This window comes from Amblyomma maculatum, chromosome 8, assembly GCF_055883805.1.
Source record: "Amblyomma maculatum isolate TAMU_Amacu chromosome 8, ASM5588380v1, whole genome shotgun sequence".
Classification (NCBI taxonomy): Eukaryota; Metazoa; Arthropoda; class Arachnida; order Ixodida; family Ixodidae; genus Amblyomma; species Amblyomma maculatum.
The window spans coordinates 99,348,297-99,373,467 of NC_139351.1; the positions used below are offsets into that span (position 1 = coordinate 99,348,297).

Below are 25,171 nucleotides of genomic sequence, written 5' to 3' on the forward strand. Positions count from 1 at the left end.
CAACATTTGGCTAAAAACTGCTTTTGTGCAGAAGTCATAAGAAAATGTGCTAAAAAAATAAATGGGATAGGTCCAGACTACCAACTAAAGAATTACAGTTGATAGTTTATGCTCATCATGTTCTGTGTCGGCCTTTTGTGTGTCGTACGTTTTAGTGCAAATTTCCATGGCTTCTGCAGACAATCACCGAACAGCCTGATAATAACTCTTGTTAAAGCTGCTTTTGTGCCAGAAATATTAGTCACCATCATCAGAAATCGGGATTACCAGAGTTTTTAAGAAAGCTGTTCAGGGCGCAACCATTGGGTAAACCAAAGTTTTACTGAAAGATGATGGGCCTTACAAATACGCTCTGGGTTAAACGTTGTAAAGGCATAATAAAATGGACATACACTTCCACAGAAATGTAAGGAACATGGTTGAAAAAAAAAAACAGCGTACAAAAGGCTAGGGATCAGAAGTATCTTTCTATAGTATTTTGTGCACTGTTTTTTTCAACCATGGGCCTATACTAACTAGACCAATTGAATATTCTACTATGCCAATGAAAGAAAAAAATCTAAGGACACAGATAGCTTCAGTCCCAGTCTTTGTCCGGATGGGAACCATGAAGACCCTGACTACGAAGATATACAGCTGCCCTTCTTCAACAGCTGCACTTCTTCAACATTGAGACAAAAACTAAGGTAAGTAGTTGTGAGTGATGACTAGCAGAAAGCCAACATCTGTTACAAAGTACTAGATCATGTGATCAGATCAAATCACTTTGGCACACCTTTCAGGGCAACCAAAATGTGTTTTAGAGCAGTAAAATTATCTTTTTGACCAGGTATATGAATCCAAAAGCTCTACCCAGCGTAAACATCTTATGCTGCCTAATAGAGGTTGGTATTTCATTCCTGTGAAACTGAGAAGTGGCACCTTCTTGTTGCTTCTAGTCACAATTTAAACCATGTAATACAGGCAGAGACTCGAGTCAAAAAGAAAAAAAAACAGGTTTTATAAAGGGGTCTTGCATTATACAATCCAAAGCAGCAATAATAAATAGCAAAAAGTGTAGAACTAAAACATATAAAAATTCTCCTATCAGCATTAAAATTCCATATTGTGCCTTGACCCCAGTTATCACAACAAAGAACACAACACACAGGGCAGCATTAACCAAACTGCCGGCTTGTAAATTGTGTTGGCAAGAGTCAACGTTGGAATTAAAAAAAAAAAACTCACATTATTGCAGCGCATATTACTTAGGTAAACAAAGTAGAAATTCTGCAGCAATAACAACATGCAGCCCCACTGTAAAGTACTGCCAGTAGCAAAAGCAAACAGGCTACAAGGGCAATTTCTGAATAACATTGCTGGTTCACTTGTAGACAATGTGACCAGGACATCCATTCTGTACTTGTAGAGGTAGCTGTGTTACATATTCCACACAAACCTCTTCTGCAAATTTAGCACAAAACACATAATACTCCTTTTTGGAACTGTTACAAGTAGGCACGACACTTACTATACGCCTGATGATTTCAGACTACTTGCGTAGCTGCAAGTCTCCACAAGTAAGAATGCAATGCACTACAACAAGAGAAAACCAGGTCTTACCCACACAGCTTTGCAAATGAATGCAATTGCATACATCGCAGTGTGTGCCTTGTAACCCATTAAACATAAAGAGAGAAGCCACACCACAGCAGTCTACCACACAAATATAAAATCTAACAGCGCAAATTAATACACGATACACAGTAGACAGGGCAGGCACTGAAAACACAGTAACCACCACATCTACTGATACCCGGTCGCATGTGTGTGCATCTCAAGTTTGTGCTGTTGGATTTTGTCAGTAGCATGCACGAACTCGCCCAATAAAACGTGTTTACTGTCACGAAAACACTGCTATGGACACGAAATAGATGTGACTGGCACAATCTCAACAACAGGTACAGTACAGAACTTCGTTAATACTGGAAAAGAAGCGGCGCATGGCCCACGGCCTCAAGAGAGAAGAGTAGAAATAGGGCTGGTGTTGTGTCCATTTCTACTTTTTTCTCTGGGTCCGTATTGTGAGTCTGCGTCGTTATGGAAAGTGTCGCTACCTCTCTGACCTCAAGTCATCTGACTGGTGGAAGCAACGAAACCGGATGTCAGTTTGATTGCCACCACATCCGGTTCCGGCGTTTCCACCAATCAGACGACTCGAGGTCAGGAAGATGGCGACACTTTCAATAACGACAGAAACTCGGAATACGGGCCCTGCTCTTTTCTTAGGCCGTGCGCTGTTGTGCTGCTTTTCGTCCATCATGAAAAACCAACAGCTCATATTTTCAAACTCGATACGTTCCTATGGTCAAAATAGCAGGCGGCAAATATCCCCCATAGAGTTGGTTTTTCTCCTGGCCACTACATTCAAATTTTCAACAAATTGTGCTCGTATAATATGCTTAGTGACCAACTGCATGTTCCAACGCAAGGACAGACTGGGCCCAGGAGCACATGAAAGGAGTTCTTAGAAGGCAGCGACCCTCTCCGACTAGGGTGGCTTCTCTACAGTACCTCGGTGCAAGGGGGCGAAGCTAGCGTGCATAGGACGTTTTCACAGACACGGCGCCAAGAGACGCAGCAATTTCTTTGTAATGACTTAAGCAGAAGGAGGCAAAGCATTTGGGAACTATGCCTTCACATAAGAGCAGGCCAGATCTGGGGAAAGCATCGTGAAGAGCAAAAATGTGGCGAGAGCCACCCATTGCAAAGACTTCTCTGCGGTGCACTGGTAAGAGGGCGAAGCATCCGCAAATGACGAGGAGGTGATTTCAGCTCACCACTGCTGTGAAGGTGCCGGATGTGCTGCTAAATCTCTTCCACACTAAGGACAACACAAAAGCGGACTGAACTCTGTGAAAAATAAAACAGGGACTTTTCATATCTTAAGCAAGGAAATAACAGCCTACATTTTTTTCAGTTCAAGCGTCAATAAATTTCTCTGCACCTAATTCAACAGTTAATATTCAAAATTACACAGTTTGGGTTATATGCTTTTTCAAATAATATGTTTCTTTCCCGCATTTTTTAATAAATATGTCCACAGGGTTTTATTGTGGATGGTTTGCTGGGCAGTACACCTAAAATATTCAGTCACACTCACTCCACCCTATATACGTTTAATGCCAACAGTACAACGAACACAAAACATCAATCTATTGCAAAGACCATTGGCAAACAGACAAATGCACTTAAGTCTGTGAAACGGCGAAAGCCCCTTCATAGGATGTCCTCATTAACTGCATCATCGTCATTTCTATCATCATCACTATCCCTAGTACTATCATCATTGTCACTGACTGCATTAATGTAGCCAATCGCTACTATTATACTCACACTAGGCAAGGAGAATTATGATCGGTTTCTCATGAGCCTGGCGAGGCCTAGTGGTCTGTGTACTGGGCTGGGAATCTGAGGGTTACTGGTTCAGTCCCCCGAGACAAATTTTTTTTTTTTTCTTGCCTGTCAGTCCATGCAAACACTTCCTGGGGACACTTCCGCAGCCCATGAAGGCTTTCGCCTTAAATATATGGCATATGCTGGCCAGAATCATGACAAGAATGAGTTACTAATGGGTTTGTTAGTCCTACCAATAAGTCAGAAGCATGAGGTGGTATGAGGAAGTACAAAATTTGTGGCATTATAATGAACATAATCTAAAAAAAAAAAAAAGAAAGCATCATCCCAGAGCACAGAGGATGCTAAGTTTATCCTTTACAGCTTGGCAGCCTGAAGTTGCAAAGGAAAAGGCAAGCCAGCTTTACACATAAAGTAAGTTGAGCATGAGGTCTTTGCAACTGCTTGTGCTATATCTGCTATGCAGGCTTGGCATTGCATTACATAGCACGCCTGCTTGAAAATGGCTCGGTGTGGGAGCTATCATCGCCACTAACAGCTCAGCCATGTCCGCTCTCATGCGCCGGCTGCGGCTACACTACATCAGCGAATTCCCTCAACGGATCAATTTACCTGGCTTTCTGCTATCTCCTGGTATGTTCTCCTATCCTTAGAATGCATTCCCCTGCCCTAACCGAGAAGCATAGCCTACATAGTACAGACCGGTATATAAATCCTGGTAATGGCTTCAATAAACACTTCTGAAAGCTCCAAATTACATCAACAATTGCTACAAGACCCGCATAACTCTGGCAAGTACAATAAACTACACAATGACGTTGGCATAAAATATCACTAAAACGATGTCACCCTCTTCACCATTTTCACCAAATACATCACCATCTTTTGGGAATCAGCATGACATCTACTAAACTACAACATAACACCATGGCTTTAAACAAGCGAGCATCACATAACATTCATTCCATTTTGCAGATGGCACTGGACATTACAAAAAAAAAAATCTTTCAATCACAAATTCGTTCACGAGATGTCAAGCGAGTGTACTCAGAAGAACAAAATGTACTGCTGCACATATGAGTGATGAGGCTCTCAGTATGCATGCAATGTGACAGAGCTATACGGCCACAGTCCACTAACTGAATGCTAAAATCTACTTAAATTCAGCCACAAATAAATCCTCCTAGATAGAACTTCTCTGGGGCATGTAAAACTCTCCTGCAGCTATATATAATTACCATACCTTAATTATACAAAACAAAGCATTACATTTGATCAACGAACATGAGTTCCCATTTGAAAACCAATGTTATAGACAGGGCTCATTGTAACTCATGGATCAAACAAACAAGCTTGGACATCAAAAAAAAGAAAGGTATTGTAAGAGGGTCTATGCTCATAATTTATTACATAAAAATGTTATCATGCTACAGACTCTAAGGACTCCTCATTTATTGTTATTGATGCTAACAGTGTCAGCCTGCCGAAAGTGGCTATGAAGCAGTCTTAAGCTAACGGCACCCGGTTGCTTAAGAACCAGGTGTCTCGGACCAACCTTGTGCCTTTTATGGTGCCGGTCTTACTACACGAGGCATTTAAATTAGCAATTTAGAGCATACTTAGCAGCCTAATAGGGAAGTGCCGGGTGCGAAGCTCTAAAAACACTGTAAGAGTACTGATCTCCATTGGACACTTGATAGGATGATAATGAATAAATGGGAATGAGAAGTGATTATAAAACGACAGCAAGTGCTCATCTCCCAGAACACTTTGCATAACTGCCAACTTAAGAAAGATCAGTTCAAAGAGATGCTGCCAAACAGAAATCATGATCCACTGCCCAGGTAGATTCCCGCAGGAAAAATCATGTGGCATGGTCATGTGGCAGGCAGGTGGCCTAATAAGAACAATATTAAGCAGCTAACCATGGTAGTTAAAGAAACAAAACAAAGGTGTGATCAGATGTTAAGTCTAATGAGGATGAGAAAAACTTTTTGGAAAATGTGGCCCAGAAGAACGTAACACTACTCATGCCAGCATCAAGAACAAGCCAGGGGAGCACGAATTTTAAATTCCATGTCGCCTAACCATTTCTCAAAAAAGCACTAATGGCATTGATTGACTGTAGCTAGTAAAATAAAAACCAGAGTAACACCTCATTTCAAAACTCAAGTCAATTTTAGACTTCTGGTGTGGTTTCAGTTCATGCTTGCTAATTCAGCCACTGCTTACGTTGAACTAGTTCATTAGAATGGAAATTCCGGTTGAAGAATGACTGGCACAGCAAGCGGTCACCCACAACAGCCCTCCTCAAGCCTCAATAATTTATTAGTGCATCTTAACAAAAAAAGAGTGGATGAAGTTAGCCAAAACATATTTGGAACCAGTTACAATAAAAAAATCTCCCATTTCAATCGAGCTATGCTTTGGCCCTTTCCATATCGTGTAACTGGCACGCACATCTGATACTATGTGCAGAACAGCAGGTGTGATGACAATCGCGAGGTCACATTGCCGAAAATACTAGTCCAGCCACACTGTTCAGGCATTCCAAGCTTCACGCTAGACTGACCTGGCGGCAGCTATCAGCCACACTTTGGCCAGCGAGGTAATGATGCGTCACAAGTCTTGTTTTAATTCTTGTTCTGAAGTGCACTTGACTGTTGTAGCAAAAACTCCCACTCCGACTTGCATTGTTCTTCAGTTATTCTAGTGCACTGACACTGCATGCTTGTCACATGCAGCTTTGCAATTTGCATGCTGGAACCTACTCATAGGCAATGGTGGAGGTGGTGGTGAAACTTGATTTCTGTCAAAAGTCTCACATTTATCTACTTGCAAGGAGGCTCTAGTGATAACGTGTCACAAAGTGAAGGATGCTGCAAGGACTTTTTACACCATTCTGCAGCAGTTTTGCTTCAACATTCCCAACAGCATGCCTACAGCAAGGCGCTTGACAAAGACCAGAAAAACTGTCATTGCCGCGTGGCACTCATTTCACAAAATGATGCTCGTCACCCAGGCTTCCACCAAGTTAATAATGCGACATTACAGCAGCTTATTGGGGTCTAATTAGTAACTCAACATTCATATAGTTGAGTCATTTTTCATAGCCCCTTGAAATCAATGAGGTTTCACTGCACGTAAAAAATCTCATGTATGCACTACTGGGTCAATTAGCCTTACACAGTAATGCACTTGAGCAACAAAAAAGCAATAAACAAAGCCTCTCTTGATCACACATACTACTGAGCATCTATAGCTCTGTCCACTCAAGTTCCAACTAAAAGGCACCTTACAGTACCAGTCACCATCTGCAACCACCTTGAGGCCCTGCCCCTCCCTCACAATTCTGTTCCAGCCAGCAGTGATGATGACCAATGGCACCTCAATGACAGGCAGCAAAACGGTAGCCCTAAAAAAAGGCAAATGCAGTGCACAAAAACACTCCAGGTGTGGATCACGTGCCCTCTCCTCCTATCACCAAAGGAGCGTGCGATGACGGCAGTTCAGGTGTGGGCATCATGTCGCTCAGCTCCTCCACTCTGACATAGCTGCATGTGTTCACTGATTCCTTCTTCTCGTTAGCTGCTGCTGTAGTTTTGAAGAAGCCAGACCACAGGGAGGTAGGTAGGGAAGGGGGCCAAGGAAGCAGGGTAAGGAACAGAAAGAGGCAAGATTTAAATGTGCCACACAGTCCGCAGGCACGGGGTTATTATTAGGAAGCCAAAGAAAGAGGCCATGGTTAGGGAAGGTAGGGGGAAGAAAAAAAATTGCAATCAGGCTGTGTCACACATCACAGGATTACGACAACTCTCTCTCTCACAGTAATTAGGCTAATTGTACACAACTTGCAAAAATGTGGAAGCACAGACCAGATATTACAGTTCTGGCTGGCTTAGATGTGCTTGGCAAGGCAAAATGCGCTCTGGCAAGCAGCAGCCTGGCATGGAGTCCCTCCCACTCATGACCACATAAAGCCATGAGCAACAAAATCATATGCCAGGTGCAAATATGCCAATAAACCCATTGAGTGGGCCAGCTATTTTAAAACTTTGAGGTGCAGCCAAACATAAAAACTCGTGCCAGATGTGAATGTGGTAACGAAAAGACTGAGAGGCAAGTCCACACTTGAGCTACTCTGCATTCCTGCTACCTTCTGTAACTGTGGTGCCTACTGCATTCTTAAAGGGGGAAGCTACCCTTGAACACCAACTTTTTTATTTCTTGAGGTACTCGAATGAAATTTTCAGGGTATGCTCATAGTACACACATTTGAAGAACTAGCAAGTTTCATGGAGCTGGGCTCATCGGTTCTCAAGTTAGAGGAGTATATCAAGATAGTTTACATAGGTCCCTAGGGGCGGGGCTGGAGAATTTGCGAAATGTGCTAGCAGTGTGAAATTTGTTATGGTCATTCCTGGATAGTTTCCCCAGGGCAAGGCAATTCCCTTTTTCCAAATTTCCTTTCTGAAAAATTTTAGTACAGCCCCAAATTTAGTGTTAAAATTTACACCTGACTTAACGATATTTTAATTGACTGCCCCTAATTACACATGAAATATTTTGAAAAAAAAAACTAATTGTCTTGCCCTCAGAAATTTACTTAGGTATGCAACAAAAAAAAACTCGTGAAAATCCAATAAGCGGTTCTTGAGCTATGACTTTCCCTAGCAGCCACACCGTGCAAAAAATTGATTCTGAGAAAACGGCTCTCAAAGGTTGAGAGAACAATAACTTTTTTGTTACTCAAGTTATCATGATGAAAATTTCAAGACAGGCTCATGACATTAACAAATGAAAAACCACCAAGTTTCATAGAATTGTGCACGCTAGTTCTCAAGTTACAGAAGCATATCAAACTGGTTCGAATAGGTCCTTTATATCAAGCCTGGAGAAATTGCAAAAGGCACTGGCATTGTGCAATTTGTCATGCTGATTCCTAGATAGGTTCCTCAAGGCAAGACAAAGCCCTTTTTCTAAGTTTTCTTGCTGAAAAATAGCATAGAACTGGATTTTTTGTTATCAATTAGACCTATGTTGATTAACCAAATTAATTATGACAAATTCCAGACATACAGTCAAACTCGAATATAACGAACTCGGATAGAGCGAATTATGTTTTATATTGAACACTCGAATTTCCGCTAGCATTATGCATATAAAATGTATTTTTTATAACGAACTACACATCGGATATAGCGAACTCAGCGCGCGCGATCGGTCGCCAAACGCCCGCCAACGGGCGGGCCTTTGTGCCGGCTCCGAGTTCTCTCCGGGCAGCCCACGCTGCCGGGCCGCAATACTTCTAGCGCATGCCCTTGTCAGATGGGAGGGGGATTGGCGACGGCTCCGTTCCCCAAGGTCTCACACAGCGCATACGTCATCACGCGCCCGCTAGGGTGCTTCTGCTGCTTCTGCGCCGATGCCACGCTTCCGTAAAACGCAGGAGGGGCTCTCTACAGCAGCTTCCACGAGGGACCCTCCTGTACGCATGCGCGGCCGTCGCCCGGAGTAGCGTGAGTAGCCTTTAAAATCCGCGCCATCGGCCAGCCTCTCTTTGCAGCGCTCCTATTCGGCAGTTGCCTACCATGTGATCAAAGACGTTCGAGCAGCTCCGGACCTATTGCGCTTCGAGAAAGAAGCAACACCGGCCAGAACTGGTTTCAAGTTTGGGCGAAGGGAAGGCAGCCTCCGAACAACGAACGCGTCAGTGGCGAACTTTCCCGCATCCTCGGAGCTTTCTTTGTTCGCGTTTGCAAGTCGTGCTGCTGCTATCCTCACGATTCCGGACGTGCCTACGTTGCTGCTGGCTTGCATTCCGGCGCTACATCCTGCAAGATGACGACGAAGCAGCGGCATGCCCTACCGCTTTCCGACAAGCTGGAGATAATTCGCCGCGTTGGCCGCGGCGAAAAAAAGTCTGACGTTGCCGCGCATTTCAAGATTCCGCGGAGCACGTTAAGCACCATTTTGAAAAACCAGTCGGCCATCAGAGGCAATGCACAGGAACGACCAAATGGTGACGGCTTTCGCCACCGCAAGCCGGCTTACGATCAAGTAGAGAAAGCGCTGTACCAATGGTTTTTGGACGTTCGCGCGCGAAATCTGCCGGTCTCTGGCCCCATGCTACAACAGAACGCAAAAGATTTTGCCTTCGTCCTGGACGTCGAGGGGTTTACAGCGGGCAGTGGTTGGCTCCAACGATTTAAAGACCGCTACTCCATCACCGGGAAGGTGGTTGCAGGTGAAAGCCAAGCAGTGGACGCTGAGAGTGCTGAAAAGTGGGTGCAAGACGTGTGGAGTGCTGTCACGGAGAGATACGAACAGTGCAATATTTTTAACACCGGCGAGACTGCCTTGTTTTGGCAACTGCTGCCGAGCAGAACCTTGGCGCTAAAGAATGAGAAGTGCCATGGCGGCAAATTGAATAAGGCCCGAGTCACCGTTCTTCTCCCGACAAACATGGACGGTTCATCAAAGCTGCGGCCGCTTGTCATAGGCAAGTTCAAGTCTCCTATGTGCCTGCGAGGATGCACTTCACTCCCAGTCACATACAACTCAAATTCTAAGGCCTGGATGACCAGAACGTTGTTCGAAGCGTGGCTGCGTGGCTGGGACGAGGAACTTGCAACGAGCGGGCGAAAGATTTGCCTCCTCCTCGATAACTGTTCTGCGCACCACTGCGGCGTCACGCTCAAGAACATCGAGCTTTGTTTCCTGCCACTGAACGCAACAGCGGTTTTGCAGCCCCTCGATCAGGGGATCATCCGCGCTTTCAAGCTGGGCTACAGGAAACGCGTCGTTGAGCGGCTGTTGGTGAAATTGCGGGTTAACGACGAGCTCAAGATTAATTTGCTGGCCGCAATAGAAATGATTAACCGTGCCTGGCAAGACGTGACGCAATCCACAATCCGCAACTGCTTCCACCATGCTGGACTATGTCGAGAGGATGCAGAAGCTGCTAGTGAAGCGCACACTGTGCAAGATGACAGCGATGTTGCCACGCTGTGGGAAGAACTCGCTGATGTTCTGGACGCTGTGCCCGAAGAAGTTGCCCTGGAGGATTTTCTCACTGTTGACGACAACGTAGCCGTGACAGCGAGCCCGTTGGACTCGGAAATTGTTGCCGACATGCTGGCATCTGGTGCGAACGAGGAGACCGAGGAGCCGCCGCCGGAGGACGATCGCCCTCGCCCGACGTTGCACGAAGCCCTCGCTGCTACCTATCTGCTGCGCCGATACTGCTCCGGAATACAGGGAAGCGGACTGGAGTTTGTGGAAATGATGTCGCGTGTGGAAAGTGCGATTCTCGCTGATGGAGTTAAATGCAGTGTTCAGGCGAAGATCACTGCCTACTGCAAATAAGTGAGCATTTATCTGCAATAAATTTCCTTTGTAGATTCATGGTGAGCGGCACGGTTTTTCTTTAGTTAGTGCGTTTTCGCTGCGCTGTCTGGACATCGTGTATAACGAATTTGGTACTGAAGTTCGTTATAAACGGGTTTGGTTATAGCGAAATACTTTATATAGCGAACAAATTGCGTTGAATTACGCAGTTCGTTATAACCGGGTTTGACTGTAATATTTTGAATACATGGGCTTGCCTTGCCCTCAAAAATTTATTCAGGTACAGTCGAGCCCACTTATAACGGCCCCACTTAAGACGAACACTCGTAATTATAACGAACAAGTTTGGTGCGACCGTCAAAATATACATTAGGGCTATGGCGCTCCGTCGATCTCGGCTACAGCGAACATCTGTGCGACTAGCCGATCGGCTACAGCGAACGCCTTGGTGCCGCGGATCACTTTCCACATGCTGAGATCCGTCGATCCTGTGCTCTGCAAGCCGCGACAATCGGCATTCCCGATTCCCCCGTGGCATTTCGCCCTAGCATGATAGGCGGCGCAGACGCAGCAAGCGGTTCCCCGGTTTATCTATCGCGGCATCTCGCCGGAGGAACGAGGAGCGGCCCAAACGCGACAAGTGACTTCCCGGATTATCTTCCGCGGCGTAAGCGCCGAAACGAAATATATATATATATATATATATATATATATATATATATATATATATATATATATATATATATATAAAATATATATTTTATATATATATTTTTATATATATATAAAAAAAAGCTAGCCAAGTCTGCACTGAATGCGTGTCGCACCTCGAGGCATTGTGAGCGACCACGCAACGTTTAACAAGTTGCACGAAACCGTTCAGAGGGCACGATGAGAGATCGTAAATCCGGCGATCGCAAAAATGGCGAAAGGCGAACAGAACGTACGAAGTACAAAGACAGCCAAGAACGACAGCAAGCAAATAGCCGTAGCAGACGACGCGGGGAGGTAGCCGGCGGAGACCGACGCGTCAGCGGCCGCAGCAGCCAATAGTAGTCGGCCGATCCCCCGCGTTCTCGCGGAGCGCGCGCTTTGCCCAATCGCAGCCTTGAATTCGAGCGCGGGAAACTTGAAAGCTGCCACGAGGCTCCCAATCGGAAGCAAGCCACGCCTCGACCGCGCCGCCACCGCCGTCGCCGAGGGTGGCAGAAGAAAGCGCAAGAATTCACAAACAAAACAAGACCAAGATGGCGGTGCTCAGTTCGGCGGGAGAGGAATGGTGCGTGCGCGAAGTTTGAGAATTTTCGGCGCTTGCTCGCTGCTGCCGCAGCTTGTTAAATAATTAATTTTGAGTATTTCTACGGCGAGTTAGGCATTGATAATTACAGAAATGGTAGTCTATAAGACATACTACCGGAATATATAACCTTCCAAAAATTGACTGTTTCGCGATTTTTCGGTTTTCAAAGGTCGCGTTCCCCCTTAAAGCTAAGTAAAATAAATCCTCTTACAAATAAAAAGCCAACCTCTGGAACTAGGAACAAGCATAACAATCAGCACAAATACTATATTTGGTGCTTATAAATGGATAAATGAGGTTTCACGGAGCTTGAAATGAGAATGGCATGACTAAAAATTAAGTTCATGAGTGCACAGTGTAGCCAGTGCTAGCGCCACCAAATGTTACAAGCGGGGTGGTGCACTGGTAAGACGCCCGACTACTGTGCCGCAGTGCCCTGGTTCGATCCCAACCGTAGCGGCTGCATTTCGATGGAGGCGAAATGAAGAGGCATCTGTGTGCTGTGCGATGTCAGCGCACGTTAAAGATCCCCAGGTGGTCAAAATTACTCCGTAGCCCTCCACTACAGCTCCTCTTTCTCTCTATCCACTTTCCCTCCCACCTTCCTCCCTTCCCTTAAGGCGCGGTTCAGGTGTCCAAAGAAACAAGTGTGACAGATAGTACTGCGCCTTTCCCTTCCCGTGAACCAATTATTATTACAAGGGGTGTGCCCATGCACCAAGCTGCCCCATGTAGTCAAGAAGCTTTGTTACTTATCGCCTTTCTGCAAAGAGTACAGTAGAATCTCATTGATACGTTCCTGGTTCATACGATTTCCCATTTCATTTCTCAAAATCAAAGGCAGTAAAAACATCGCACACTTCGTTACACTATTTTTTTCCCAATTAATATGTTCCTGGATAACACGATTTCCCAGTTATTACATTAGAAAATTCAACAAATTTTCGTCGTAGAATACATTTTGTGATCAATCGGACATCTGTTAACGAGCGCTCGCGACATAAAAAATTGATCTGCGACGCTCGCTCACCACAGTTGCTTTCCTGCAGTGCTTTGGTGCAAAGGGGCGAAGCATCAAAGAAAGCCAGCAAACCAAATAGAAACATAGCTTCATGAAGAGAAACGCGATGGTTTCTTTGCAATGCCGGGTGCAGGAAGGAACGATCTGATAACTACAACTATTCGCTTGCGTATGAGCAGGCCGGGTCTCGGGGATGCAGTATGAGCAAAAAAGCCACTGCAATGGCTTCTCACAAGTCACCGGTGTAAGGGGGCGAAGCATCTAGCAAGAACTAAGGAAGCAATCCTGGCTCATCCTCACCTTCTACGAACCGAATTTGTTACTGAATCCCTTCCTTGTTTATGACAACGCAAATATGGATTGAATTCAGTGAGAGCTAAGAAAGGAGCTGTGCATTCTCAATTCTAAATGCCTTTGTGGCTCATTCAGCAGATGAATTTTTTGTTTCAAAATCAGGCAGTTCAGATCATCCATTTTCCCGGATATGTATTTTTCCCTGCATTTTTTAGAAAACATATCACCAAGCTTTTGCTGTAGTCTTGACTCAGCCACTCACACTGGCATTTCCTTTTTGGGGGCAGCACCATGAAGAGGGAGAGGCCCACGAGCGCGTGCCACACGCTGTGCACGTAGGCATAGTTGCGATGCGTCTCGAACCCTGTGTACAGGGCAATGCCCACAATGCCCAGAGCAGCACCAGGGGCCAGGCTTGTCAGCCAAAAGCGTGGCTGAGGAAAGCAGCTCCTCCGCGAGGCACACTGCCTCACCTGCAGACAAAAGGGAAGCTTCTATAAAGGGCTAGTTAGGCATACAGCAAATCGTGGTCACAGCATAAATTTTTTTTAAAGTTATTAAGATTGAGCAGTGTCAATCAGATCTGTCCAGCTGTTCTACTTTGTTGTACTGTTCCATCCATGAGAAATGGTTAACATGATTTCTCTGTTATGTGAATGCAGAAGAAGTATAAGCCCTCTGCACTTCCTTGTGAATGTTAAACTCGAGCAAAATTTTTTAAAATGTGGACTGGTCGTTAACTGACACAGTGCTACACAAGTAAAAATAAGCTAGATATAATTTTCTGCAAGCATTTAAAAAATATATCTGGGATAATATCCAATACTGAAACTATCAAGACGACGAAGCAATTCAAAAATATAATGGTATTAATAACAGCTTCTTTACAATGAATTCCCCCAAGTGGCTCAATCGATACCTAATAACTGATTCTTGATTTTTGCAGTGGCCTACACGTTCATATCAGACTAAAACGGATGACTAGTGAATGACACCTAGTGAAATGATGCTTACTGTTAAGCGGCAGACCATTTTATCATGATATTTCCATTTTGTTCACAACATAACAGTCCAAAAGCAGCATTGAATAACAGGGTGCCAAGATGTTTTCAAATTTCCTGAGTTTTCCAAGTTTTCCAGTAGTGTATTTGTAGCATTCCCCGAGTGACACAGTACTTTGTTTTATGCAACAACGAGCTGACACAATGTAACCTGATGCTATCACTCTCTAGTAAAAAATGTTACAAAATAAAAACAACATGATCCATTTTGAATGGTAAGGAGTAGCATTTATTGCAATTAAGAGCAAAACAGAAAGACGACATTATTAAATCATAACAAATCGACTATCTTAAAAAAATATGCTACAACCAACCGCAAATCAAATCAAACATTTTCAAATACAGTAGCCGACTGATTTTCGGACTTCATCCATAGCTACGTGTGCATTTTCACGACCAATATTTCCGACTCTATTGGAATTCGGAACCTATAGTAAACTATACATCGAAAGCGTCGCAAATTCTTGCAACATCTTCTGCTGCCTTGCTGGAGCAGTCTGGTGGGAAAAAAACAAGAAAACAAGCGGAGGCAGTGGCCGTCAAACAGCCCATGTGCGATCTGTAGAAAGCATGTGCTCTGCCGCCGGCCAGAGAGCCGGGGAAGTGTCCATTTTCAACATGCTTCAAAATTCGCAGCTTTTCTTTTTCGCCTTTCTGGGTGGTACACTCGACAGCACAAAGTGTGAGGCCGACGGTCGCTAAGGAGTGGATGCGTAAAGCCATACTGCACAACTCGTGCAATACCAGTCTGCTTTTTTCACGAGTTTAGTTTCCCTGCAATAAAACTAACCTATTTTTTCTGATATAAGCACAAATTCTGCAAGCTTCCGATGAGTTTTCCTAGACTATCCAGATTCCCTGAGAATTCCTGGTTTTCATGATTTTCCTGGTTGGTAGACACCCTGAGTCAAAAATGTGAATAAGCACAAATAATTAACGTGCAGAATAATAAAGGACCAGATTTCACACATCCTTCGCTTATAAGGATTCAGTCGCTTCTGCATCACCAAGTAAACATCACACAAACGCTATGCAGTGGCAGTTTCTTTAATCTGTGTGTCTCCTGTCCAATACACCTCCTCCTGTGCACTCCATCTTGGTGTCGCAGTCACTGGCCTGACTGCTTTCTATACGATGCCTTGTAACTTCACACAAATGCAGCTTTATATTTCAAATGCTCAGCTTCTTGTTTAAACTCTGGTTTGAGCACATTCCACGAGTTCGATGTGATATATTATTTGAGGAAGACTGAAAAAAAAAACCTTACACAGGCGTACCAACCAACACCGTGAACCGAGCTCATTTAATTCAAATGTACGGTTTACTAGAACTAACCTTTTAGTCACATAGTGCAAACTGTATTCAAGGGGCTCCCTTGCAATTCAGATTGTCAAGAGTCAACTGTATACATTATACATAACGCAGTGAGAACAAATGTCCCAAAAGGCCCATTCACTCAAATAAAAAGTTTATGACGCAACAGTGTAGGCTACTGGCCCACATATAAAGCCCCTGGCTGCAATGCCTAGGGGTAAAGTGAATGTAACGGTCCTGGCAGGCGGATTCTGATATCACCCTCCCATGTGAAATGCCAAACGTAATTTCAGGCAACCCTGCATACAGTTAGTGTTCGGCTATGTCAGCTGCCAGCTACCGGCCACCAGTGCCATGCTCATGATTTTTCACTCACAACGCCAATGCCGGATTTTCGGTGAATGGGGCCTTTAATGCTTTCCCATTAAAACTCACTATGAGCATGGCTGCCCGCTAACACTACCCTGTGGACAGCTTACCCAAGAGCCGAACACGAGGGTGAGGCCCAAGCCAGCCGGCAAAGCTATGACGAGAAAACCGGTGCGGTCATTCTCCACTGCCATGGCAATGCAAAGAGTGCCGAAGGTGGACACCAGGGTGCGCAGGGGCACTGACACCTCAGCTAGGCAGAGCAGGGTGACCCAGAGAGAGACCACCGCGGTCAGGAAGTCGCAGTACTGCAGCACGCTGGGCCTCAGCACGCACACTGGGGACAGGGCCGCATCGCAGGCATGGTACAACTGCAATGTGCCCAGGGAAAAGACATGGGCACCACCACTGACAATAATATCTTCAGTGCAGAACTATTTGGCCAAAGCGTTTCTGCAAAAACACCAAACATTTAAGGGGAGACGCTGGTCTTAAAACAAATTTTTTTATTACTAAAGATATTGTAATGAAATTCGGTGTGTGTATGTATTTCTTCCTGCTGTTTTCAAAAATAATGTTTTACTACACCTCAATTAGTTTTCATACTATGGAAACATAACTGATGTCTAATTAGATAATTTCTAACGGTTCGTTAAGACACTTTCCCTCGATATTATATATATCGCTATAGCCAAAGACCTGCCATGAGGAGCTATGCTATTCATATTGTCAATGAGGTGCATTATCATATAAAAATGTCAAATTATGTCCAATGCCCAATAGTTTTTAAATATAATTAGCTGACATTTTAATATATCATGCATTCCACTCCCTTCTGTAATGATCCCACGGGCCCTGAAGGTATTCAAATAAATAAATATATGAAAATAGCATAGCTCCACATTTCAAATCTTCGTGAATTCAATGGTATCAGACTAGGCGTCATGTTGACGAAAAAAAATTGAAAAAAATCGGATTTGAAGTTTTGACACTGACTGCAGAAAATTTTGGGAGCAATCTTCAACTGTAGATATTATTTGAATGTTCCCTATCTGTCCCCCTGCAAAACAAAACAAAAAAAGTGTCTTATTCCATCCAAGTAAAGCATTTTTTTAAAAATGCTGAGGACATGTACATGATGAAATTGTAAAATATATTTTCAAGAAGTTATGGGTTGACTTTTTTTTTTTAGTCGACGAAAGCGCGGGGCTAGGACGTCAAGCTCCAAGGGCAGTATTTTGAGCCCTGAAGACGATTTCTTGAGGGGAATTAGAAGTCCGGAGCCAAAAAGACCCAAGCCCCAATCTCATGCACACTCCTCCCCACCATGCCTAACTTCATGCTCACCGTAGAGGCACACATGGTAGTGAGGTACACCAGGCCCTCGAGGTAGTGGCCTCGATAGAAGGCCAGAACAATGGCAGGCAGCAGGAACAGGTTGCTCAGTGTCAGCAGCAGCAACTCAGTGAGCATGTGGTAGTAATTGTGGGCCTCTCTGCTGTCTGTGCAGCCCCAGCCGCGGTAGCCTGCAATGGCACAGTGAGCCTGACACAGTGAGCCTGGCCGGCATGGAATTCAAGACATCATGTTGGGAAAGGAAGGAAAAAAGCCTAAAATAAATGCATCATGGATGAGCTAATACTAATGGCCTACTCTACAAAAAACTTCGCTACCCTGAAGCAATGATACCGGTTATTTGCACCATTGCATTTGTTTTTTTCTGCACATCAAAGCAGTGTGACAAGCATTCTTCTGAAAACAGAAATTGCTGGTTTGGCTTCTAGCAATTAAAGTCGGCCATTATCCCAGAATTGTCATGCACACACCACAAGTACCGATTGAAAACTGGGTGATAATGCACACTGGCCCTCATACATGAATTGCACGAAGTGGCGCTTGAGAACATGGTCACCAGTACAATGTTTTCCAACCCAGGTCCCAGTGAATCTGCTATACAGTAAAACCTTGTAAGACACTCAGGGGACTCAAGGGACTCCAAAAAGGTGTCTCTTGACCAAGGTCTCTTGCAACCAAAAATTTCTATCAACTCATATGTGTGGCAGTTTAGATTCCCTGATCTAAATTCTGTTTCTTATCAGTGTCCTGTTTAGTTGCAATATGCCAGGAACCAAGAAGGAGTGCCTCCGTTTGACTGGGAAGTCAAAATGTCCATACTGATTCAGCCACTGTCATCACATTCCTGTGTGACTGAAACAACAGGGACATTTTGACTTCTCAGTCAAGGGGAGGTACTCCTTCTTGGTTCCTGATATATTGCAACAAAGCAGGACACTGATATAAAAATAATTGAATTAAGGGAATCTAAACTGCCGTACATATGAGTTGGTACGAGTCAGCTGAGTTGCATTAATGTACCTGGGCTGTGTCTCTTATAAATGTAGCAATTACTTTAGAGACTTGAAAAAAGTTGTCCTTAGAAACAGAGTGTCTCTTGTAAGCAATGTTGTTAACATGGCAAACATAGGAAAACCAACCAAACCATTTTCAGGAGTCTCTTATAACATAGTGTCTCTTGTAACCATGTCTCTTGTAACGAGATTTTACTACAGCAGTAGCACCAGCATGAGCTGTAAATTCCCAGCTTGTTCCCGATTGCATTTTGAAGCTCACCAGAGGTGCAGTAGCAGCTGCTGAAGATCATCCCTCCGCTGATGTACTGGAAGCACCGCCCAAAGAGGCCACACTTGTTGTTCAGGCAGGCAGTCGAGTTGATACTCAGTTCCACCTGCACAGAGTCTGTTTCACAGGGGACCCAGCTTGGCTCACTGCAAACGAGGGGAGAGCAGGAGAGGCGAGTTGTGCTGTTCGCTGAAAAAATATATGTGAGAGGACATCCATAGGCACTGCTACCAAGTGTTCATTCAAAGCGGAAAGAACAGGTAAATGCATAGATCCTATACAAATATGCACATCCTATACACGTTGGCCACAATGAGCATTTCACAGGTTGTACGCATCACTTGAAACACACGCACTGACTTTCAGTTATCTGATTGAACTGCAATGCAAGCAGGTGGCTGCAAAAGCTTACAAAATGTGGGCTTCACTTCAGATCACTTCAGACTTCAGATGAACCAGCTGTTGACCTAGACTGTGGAATGCATTTATGAATACTGTGCCCTATTACCTATTCTTTTTTTCTTTTTGTGCTTATACACTGGTAGAAAGCCCCCAAGTGTGACAAAAAGGGGCAACTTCCACGGGTAAACCTTATATCCACCACAACTGAATGGTTGACTGAAATCGCCCAATGTTTGAGAACATTATTTTTTGAGGATTTAAGTGAAAACCCTTCACCACTTCTGCTTGATTTATTTCTGATTTACTAATAGTCATACACACTAACTTCATCCAATATTCCTAGCCCATCTGTTTCAACAAAGTTATGAAAGAGCGAATAAATTTACCAGGTCCTGTTTGTTCACATTAAAAGATTTTGTTAGTACTCTAGTTTTCAATTTCTCCAGAGTTGCCATAATTAGGCACACCACAATGCTGCTCTTTATTTTGCCGCTCACAGTGTGTGAAAAACGAATGTCCTACTAGCAATAAAACATGCCCCGAGTGCAAGGAAATGAAAAATAAACATTAAAGCATGTCACCTGGCATTGGCACTTTCCTCAAAATAGCACAGAGGCAACAGCCCGAGGAACCAGAGTCCGAATTCCGGGTACGGGATGTGTAGCTCAGCTTTGGCGTAGTGGTCCGTGCTAGTGTTCACCTGGAATTCACTGCCCCACTCCCATGACCTCTGGTCTTCCTTCAGTGACGGACGTGACCCGTATGACAGCACCGCTCGCAGGGTCACATTGGTTGGAATATGGTGGGGATCATCTTCCTGCATTTTCAGGTTTCACGCGTTCAGGCAGTTAAAACTTGAACATAAAACTACATCGATACAGAATTCTAAACAAAGAAATAGCTGTGCTACTCATATAAGGATGAAGAAGAGGCAAGACGCACACAAATGCAGGCTAACGACCTTACTTTGTGAAGAAATACAAGGCAATATATAAGCAATTTCTGCTAGAATCTAATCGTCAAAACCCCGTATGCGAACAAGTGCCACAGATGATATCAGGCAAAATGGAGAAATTCATGAGCAATGAAGACAGTTTTCGCCTGGGCCGACCCACTAAGTGAAGACAAAGCCTAACCATGAAGTCGTCAAATCACCCGAGAACCATAAAATAAAGGGAAGAATGCCATCAAGCACAATTACAGACCCAATAAGCCGACCAAGACCAGCAAAAGCAAACAAAGCAGACCAAAACACCACCTCCAGACTGCGTCAATGAAAAACAGTAAAAAAGACATCACATCACATCAGCACAAAACCGTGCAATGGGTTCGGCGGCAGTGTACTGCAGACCACAACCGCTCATCCAAAACGCTTATTCTCTATGCAGGCGAGTCTAAATTTGAATGGCTATTATTGTGTCTTCTTGTGCACGCTTCCAAACACAGCAAAAGTGTACTTTTGGTTGTCATTGTAAGAGCTCCAAGTAGATGATTCCCATCTAAATTCTCATTCAATGGCTAAGTATAATAAAGACCTGGCCAAACAGCTATAGATGATTTCAGAAGAGAGCTGTGTCTTGAGATGCGAACCTTAAAGGATAGTGTGAAGTGCTGTGCGGACACAGCTGAACAGCTACTGAGTTTTTTAAGAAAAGCTCATCACCTTGCCTGGACTGAGGAGGTGCAAATTTATAGACAGCGTTCCACCAGAGTCCAACACTGGAAAGACTCGGAAAATGACAAGTGTCGGCTCGTGCAGACTCAAGTTGAAGCCAGATGTGAAGTTAGATTCGTCTGGCCCAGGGTCCAGCCTGTAGCCATACTCAAATGTCCCTGGCATGTTGATGTGCTGGTGGAAAAAAAAAAAGGGGGGGGGGGGGGGGGGGGGGACTTTCAGATGACAAACATCAACTGTTTCTCATTAATAACTCAGACACCTAAAAATAAATAAGTAAAAGCAACAAGCAGAACAATTAAGGGGAAATGAGGGTGCTCGTTATAATACATGAAGGAAAGAAGCCAACAGTCGGCGAGGCCAAGGAAAGCGTTGGGGATGGTACTTTATGTCAATCTTTTTTTTTTCTTTTTTTTTTTAAATGTTTACTTGGATAATCACAGAAATTAGTAATGTAATCTGTTAGGGGAAAGATAATTAAATACAAAGTAGAAGAAAAAACAACGTGCCGATGGTGGGAACCGAACCCACGACCTCCGAATAACGCGTCCGGTGCTCTTCCAACTGAGCTACATCGGCCGCTGTCCCCCCTGCTACTTGCTTGGGTATTTATGTTGTCTGTATACGAACCTTGAGAGTGTTCACCAGCGCCACCCTCAGCCATAGCGGCGGACGTAGAACGTCCTTTGTTACCGCCAGCGTCACGTAGAACGTGATCAAGAGCGAGGGCGAAAGCTGTGCTAGAACCCTCTTACGCTACCTATGGCTTCAAGACTGCCAGAACCGAGACCCCCGTAAGCTACAAGCAGAACAATTAAGGGGAAATGAGGGTGCTCGTTATAATACATGAAGGAAAGAAGCCAACAGTCGGCGAGGCCAAGGAAAGCGTTGGGGATGGTACTTTATGTCAATCTTTTTTTTTTTTTTAATGTTTACTTGGATAATCACAGAAATTAGTAATGTAATCTGTTAGGGGAAAGATAATTAAACACAAAGTAGAAGAAAAAACAACGTGCCGATGGTGGGAACCGAACCCACGACCTCCGAATAACGCGTCCGGTGCTCTTCTTCTACTTTGTGTTTCTTCTACTTTGTGTTTAATTATCTTTCCCCTAACAGATTACATTACTAATTTCTGTGATTATCCAAGTAAACATTAAAAAAAAAAAAAAAAGATTGACATAAAGTACCATCCCCAACGCTTTCCTTGGCCTCGTCGACTGTTGGCTTCTTTCCTTCTTTAGTAAAAGCAAGTTATTCTTGTATTTTTTTCTTGGCTACAAGTCCCTTCCAAGTACAATCACCAATAAATTTTTCGGATTCTCTAAGGTCTCCATATACATCTAAAAAAAGATATCAAATTATTCCTAATAATTGTTTTGATTTTACATTAACTTGCAGTTGATAATATCGTGGTGGAAATGGCCAATAGTCTTATGCACAATCTGAAGCTTCACATGTCTCGTAAGTCTTGTGTGCACTGTGTACTGGCAGTGCTTTTTTTGTGAGCACAGAGTTTAATGACTCGTAAGTCTTGTGTGCACTGTGTACTGGCAGTGCTGTTTTTATGAGCACAAAGTTTGATGGCTGCTCTTCTTTCAGCATGTTACATATGAATGTATGTGCTGCATCTAAGTGACACCAAAGCCCACCTATTCTCGTGGGAGCTGCACTGCGCTCACTGTACAGAGGGCCCAAAACAAAACGGGGAAGGCAGTGAAGATGAGAAAAAAACACTTGGAGCAAGCACTTTATCAGACTCGATCATCATAACTAGGCCTAGCAACTTGAGCCCAGAATTAGAGCTTTGCCAAGAGCAAAATTTTTGGCTCAAAGCAAATGTGAATAATAAAAAATGAGTCCAAATAAAGTACAATATTCTGCGAATATCACCGTTAAGTTACAGATGCATATGGTTACAGTTACCGCTAAACATGGCCAGAAAAAAGCATTAGAGGAGCACAAAAACATGTTTTGGGGTACAAAGCGAATAAAAACAATGAAAACTGTCCGACAAGATATGCATTCTGCTCATAGCCCCCCCCCCACACACACACACACACATATAAAAAAAACATAATTGCAAAAATTATTTTGTTTTTAACCATTTCCATGATTTGCTGCTCCTACAAAGCCTACCAGGCAATAAATGAGAAAGCAGGAATTATGCAGTAATAACTTGTTTACGATTACATGACGCGCATTGTTGCAAGTGAAAAAAATAAGAACGAATGGACTAAAAAAATTGAACTTCCTACTCAACATGAAAAAGGGAGTCTGAATGCTGTCATGAAGCACAGTAAAGTGGATACCTCCTTTGCTGGAGGAGTGGCATCAGAGATCAATAAATGACGAGGCAAGGCACTCACGAAACACACAGAGCCTGCTCGCAAAAAGAATAGAAGAGCAGCAAGTGACAGGATGACAGGAATACTTACCACCAGCTCATATGACGGCCAACAAGTGTCCGAAAATTTTGGCACCTGCAGGTATTCCTTGAGGACTGTCCTGAGCATGGTCACATTGGCTGTGAGCACCTTCTCCAACATATCCAAGTTATCCTTCTTCCTATTCTTGGCCACGGAGCTCATCATTGCTGTCCTGCAACCTGACGCCCACCAGAGTGTTCAGAGTGGCAAACGGAAATATCTGCAATAAGATCCTGAGGAAAAAATTCTAGGGGGCACTTTGGACTACTAAAGTGTAATGAGACAAAAGCCTTTATAGCATGGTTGTTGTCTTTAAAGCTCTTCATCCCGTCTCTTACAGCACGTTTCCGGTGTCCGCGGAAAAGTGTGACCGATACTGCGCCTATTCTTCCCTAGAAAAACAATTTGAAAAGCCGCTCATTTCTGCTTTACTGTGTCTGCTTCTGTATGCTGTGTGGGGCGGCGTTTGAGGAAGCGCCAAATGAAAGGCGCAGCATAGACGCCTGGATCGGACAGCCGGCGGGGTCAGCTTCATATATGCATGAATTGCCTGGTGAAGTCATCAGTCATGACTGCATGTGACGTCATGATGACGTCAGTTCTGTTTATTAGACATGACCAGATGCGACGTCATGAAGGCGTCCTGTCATGACGTCTCATTTGGTCATGACATGACTAGGTGATGATGTCCCTAGACCCCTGGAATCTTGCAGAGAAGTGTGCTACTTTTTGCGAATGCACGCATATACAGAAAGGTACTTATGGGCCTATAAAGGCTTTCATCTCAAAATGCCACATCTAACAATACCTGTGGACACATGCAACCAAAGTGATTCAAATGAAAGTTGGCCTCCATACGTCTCAGACGCTATACGATAAACAAGCCACTCTGTCCATAAAGGTTTTTGCTCAACTTCAAGAATGTTTGTTATGGCCTTATTATAAATCCACACCTCAAACAGTAGCAGCGTGCAACATTAGGCGACGTCAGAATCCATACCGCATTACTATCCTTATGCCACTAATGTCCATAATAGCCAGCATCAAGCAAAGTGTTCTAGTAGAAGGGAAAGTTGGGTGGTTCTTCACAGTGCAAGAACAGTGCCGATGATAATAGAAAGAAAATACAGCACAAGCACAAACTCTCAACTGAAGGTTTCAATGCAGGAACGCATTTACCTCAATAACGAAATTGCGAAGGTACAAGATTGTTAGTCTGGGAAAGCTTCTAGCCTGGGGCTAGTGATTGTCACTACTGCTCATTTTCTGCCACTCATTTGACTAGTGGGGCCATCTGGCACAACTGCACACCCCAATTTTGCCTGAATCATGTTAAAAACACGAAATGGTGGCACTTGATCAATAATAATAATAATAAAAAGGTAGCCGTATACTATGCTAAGCAGGTTTGCATGCTTGAACGACCATTTTTTCCTTTTGCATATCCCACTTGTCAACTACCGACGTTAAGAACTATGGTTAATGTTAACAGCCAACTTCAAACCAATACAAAAAGCGCATCTTGTATTCATTACATCTTTACATGACACATCAATGTAACCAGCATGAACTTTGTGTGCAATTTCAGTTATCAATACCGCTACTCGCTGCCAGCAGGATAGCACCGGAGCACATACGTAATAAAACTGTTTCCTCACAATCTGTACTTTGTTTATGGACCAGCCCACATGTATTCCTACAGTGAAATAATATAGGCATAGTAAGGATTAGACCGCCAATCTTTCTCGAACGAAACTAAAGACTATGCCCCTGCTACACAGGTGATGACAAACTAGCTAGGCTTACAACAATCTTTACAATGATGTAAGCCTAGCCAGCATGATGGCATCTGCATCACCAATGTATTAAAAAGAAGAGAAAAGAGTTATATGTGCATATGCACAAGGCATACATTCACAC

At 43.9% G+C, this 25,171-nt stretch overlaps 1 protein-coding gene across 2 annotated transcripts in view; it reads right to left on the bottom strand.

Moving 5' to 3' along the window:
• Nucleotides 1-897: 897 nt before the first annotated feature.
• LOC146181959 (transmembrane protein 8B-like) overlaps nt 898-25,171 on the bottom strand; it is a 38,741-nt gene continuing 14,467 nt past the window's right edge. The window contains exons 6-13 of one of the 2 annotated variants that reach the window (XM_084576952.1): nt 23,261-23,430; nt 20,811-20,996; nt 19,729-19,964; nt 18,737-18,891; nt 17,453-17,631; nt 16,216-16,476; nt 13,624-13,834; nt 898-6,987 (exon numbers count right to left, since the gene is read on the bottom strand). In XM_084576952.1, coding sequence (XP_084433078.1) covers nt 6,857-6,987; nt 13,624-13,834; nt 16,216-16,476; nt 17,453-17,631; nt 18,737-18,891; nt 19,729-19,964; nt 20,811-20,996; nt 23,261-23,430 — 1,529 coding nt within the window. In that variant the 3' untranslated portion in view covers nt 898-6,856. Of the gene's footprint in view, nt 6,991-13,623; nt 13,835-16,215; nt 16,477-17,452; nt 17,632-18,736; nt 18,892-19,728; nt 19,965-20,810; nt 20,997-23,260; nt 23,431-25,171 lie in introns of both variants that reach the window. The other variant, XM_084576951.1, reaches the window with a different exon arrangement.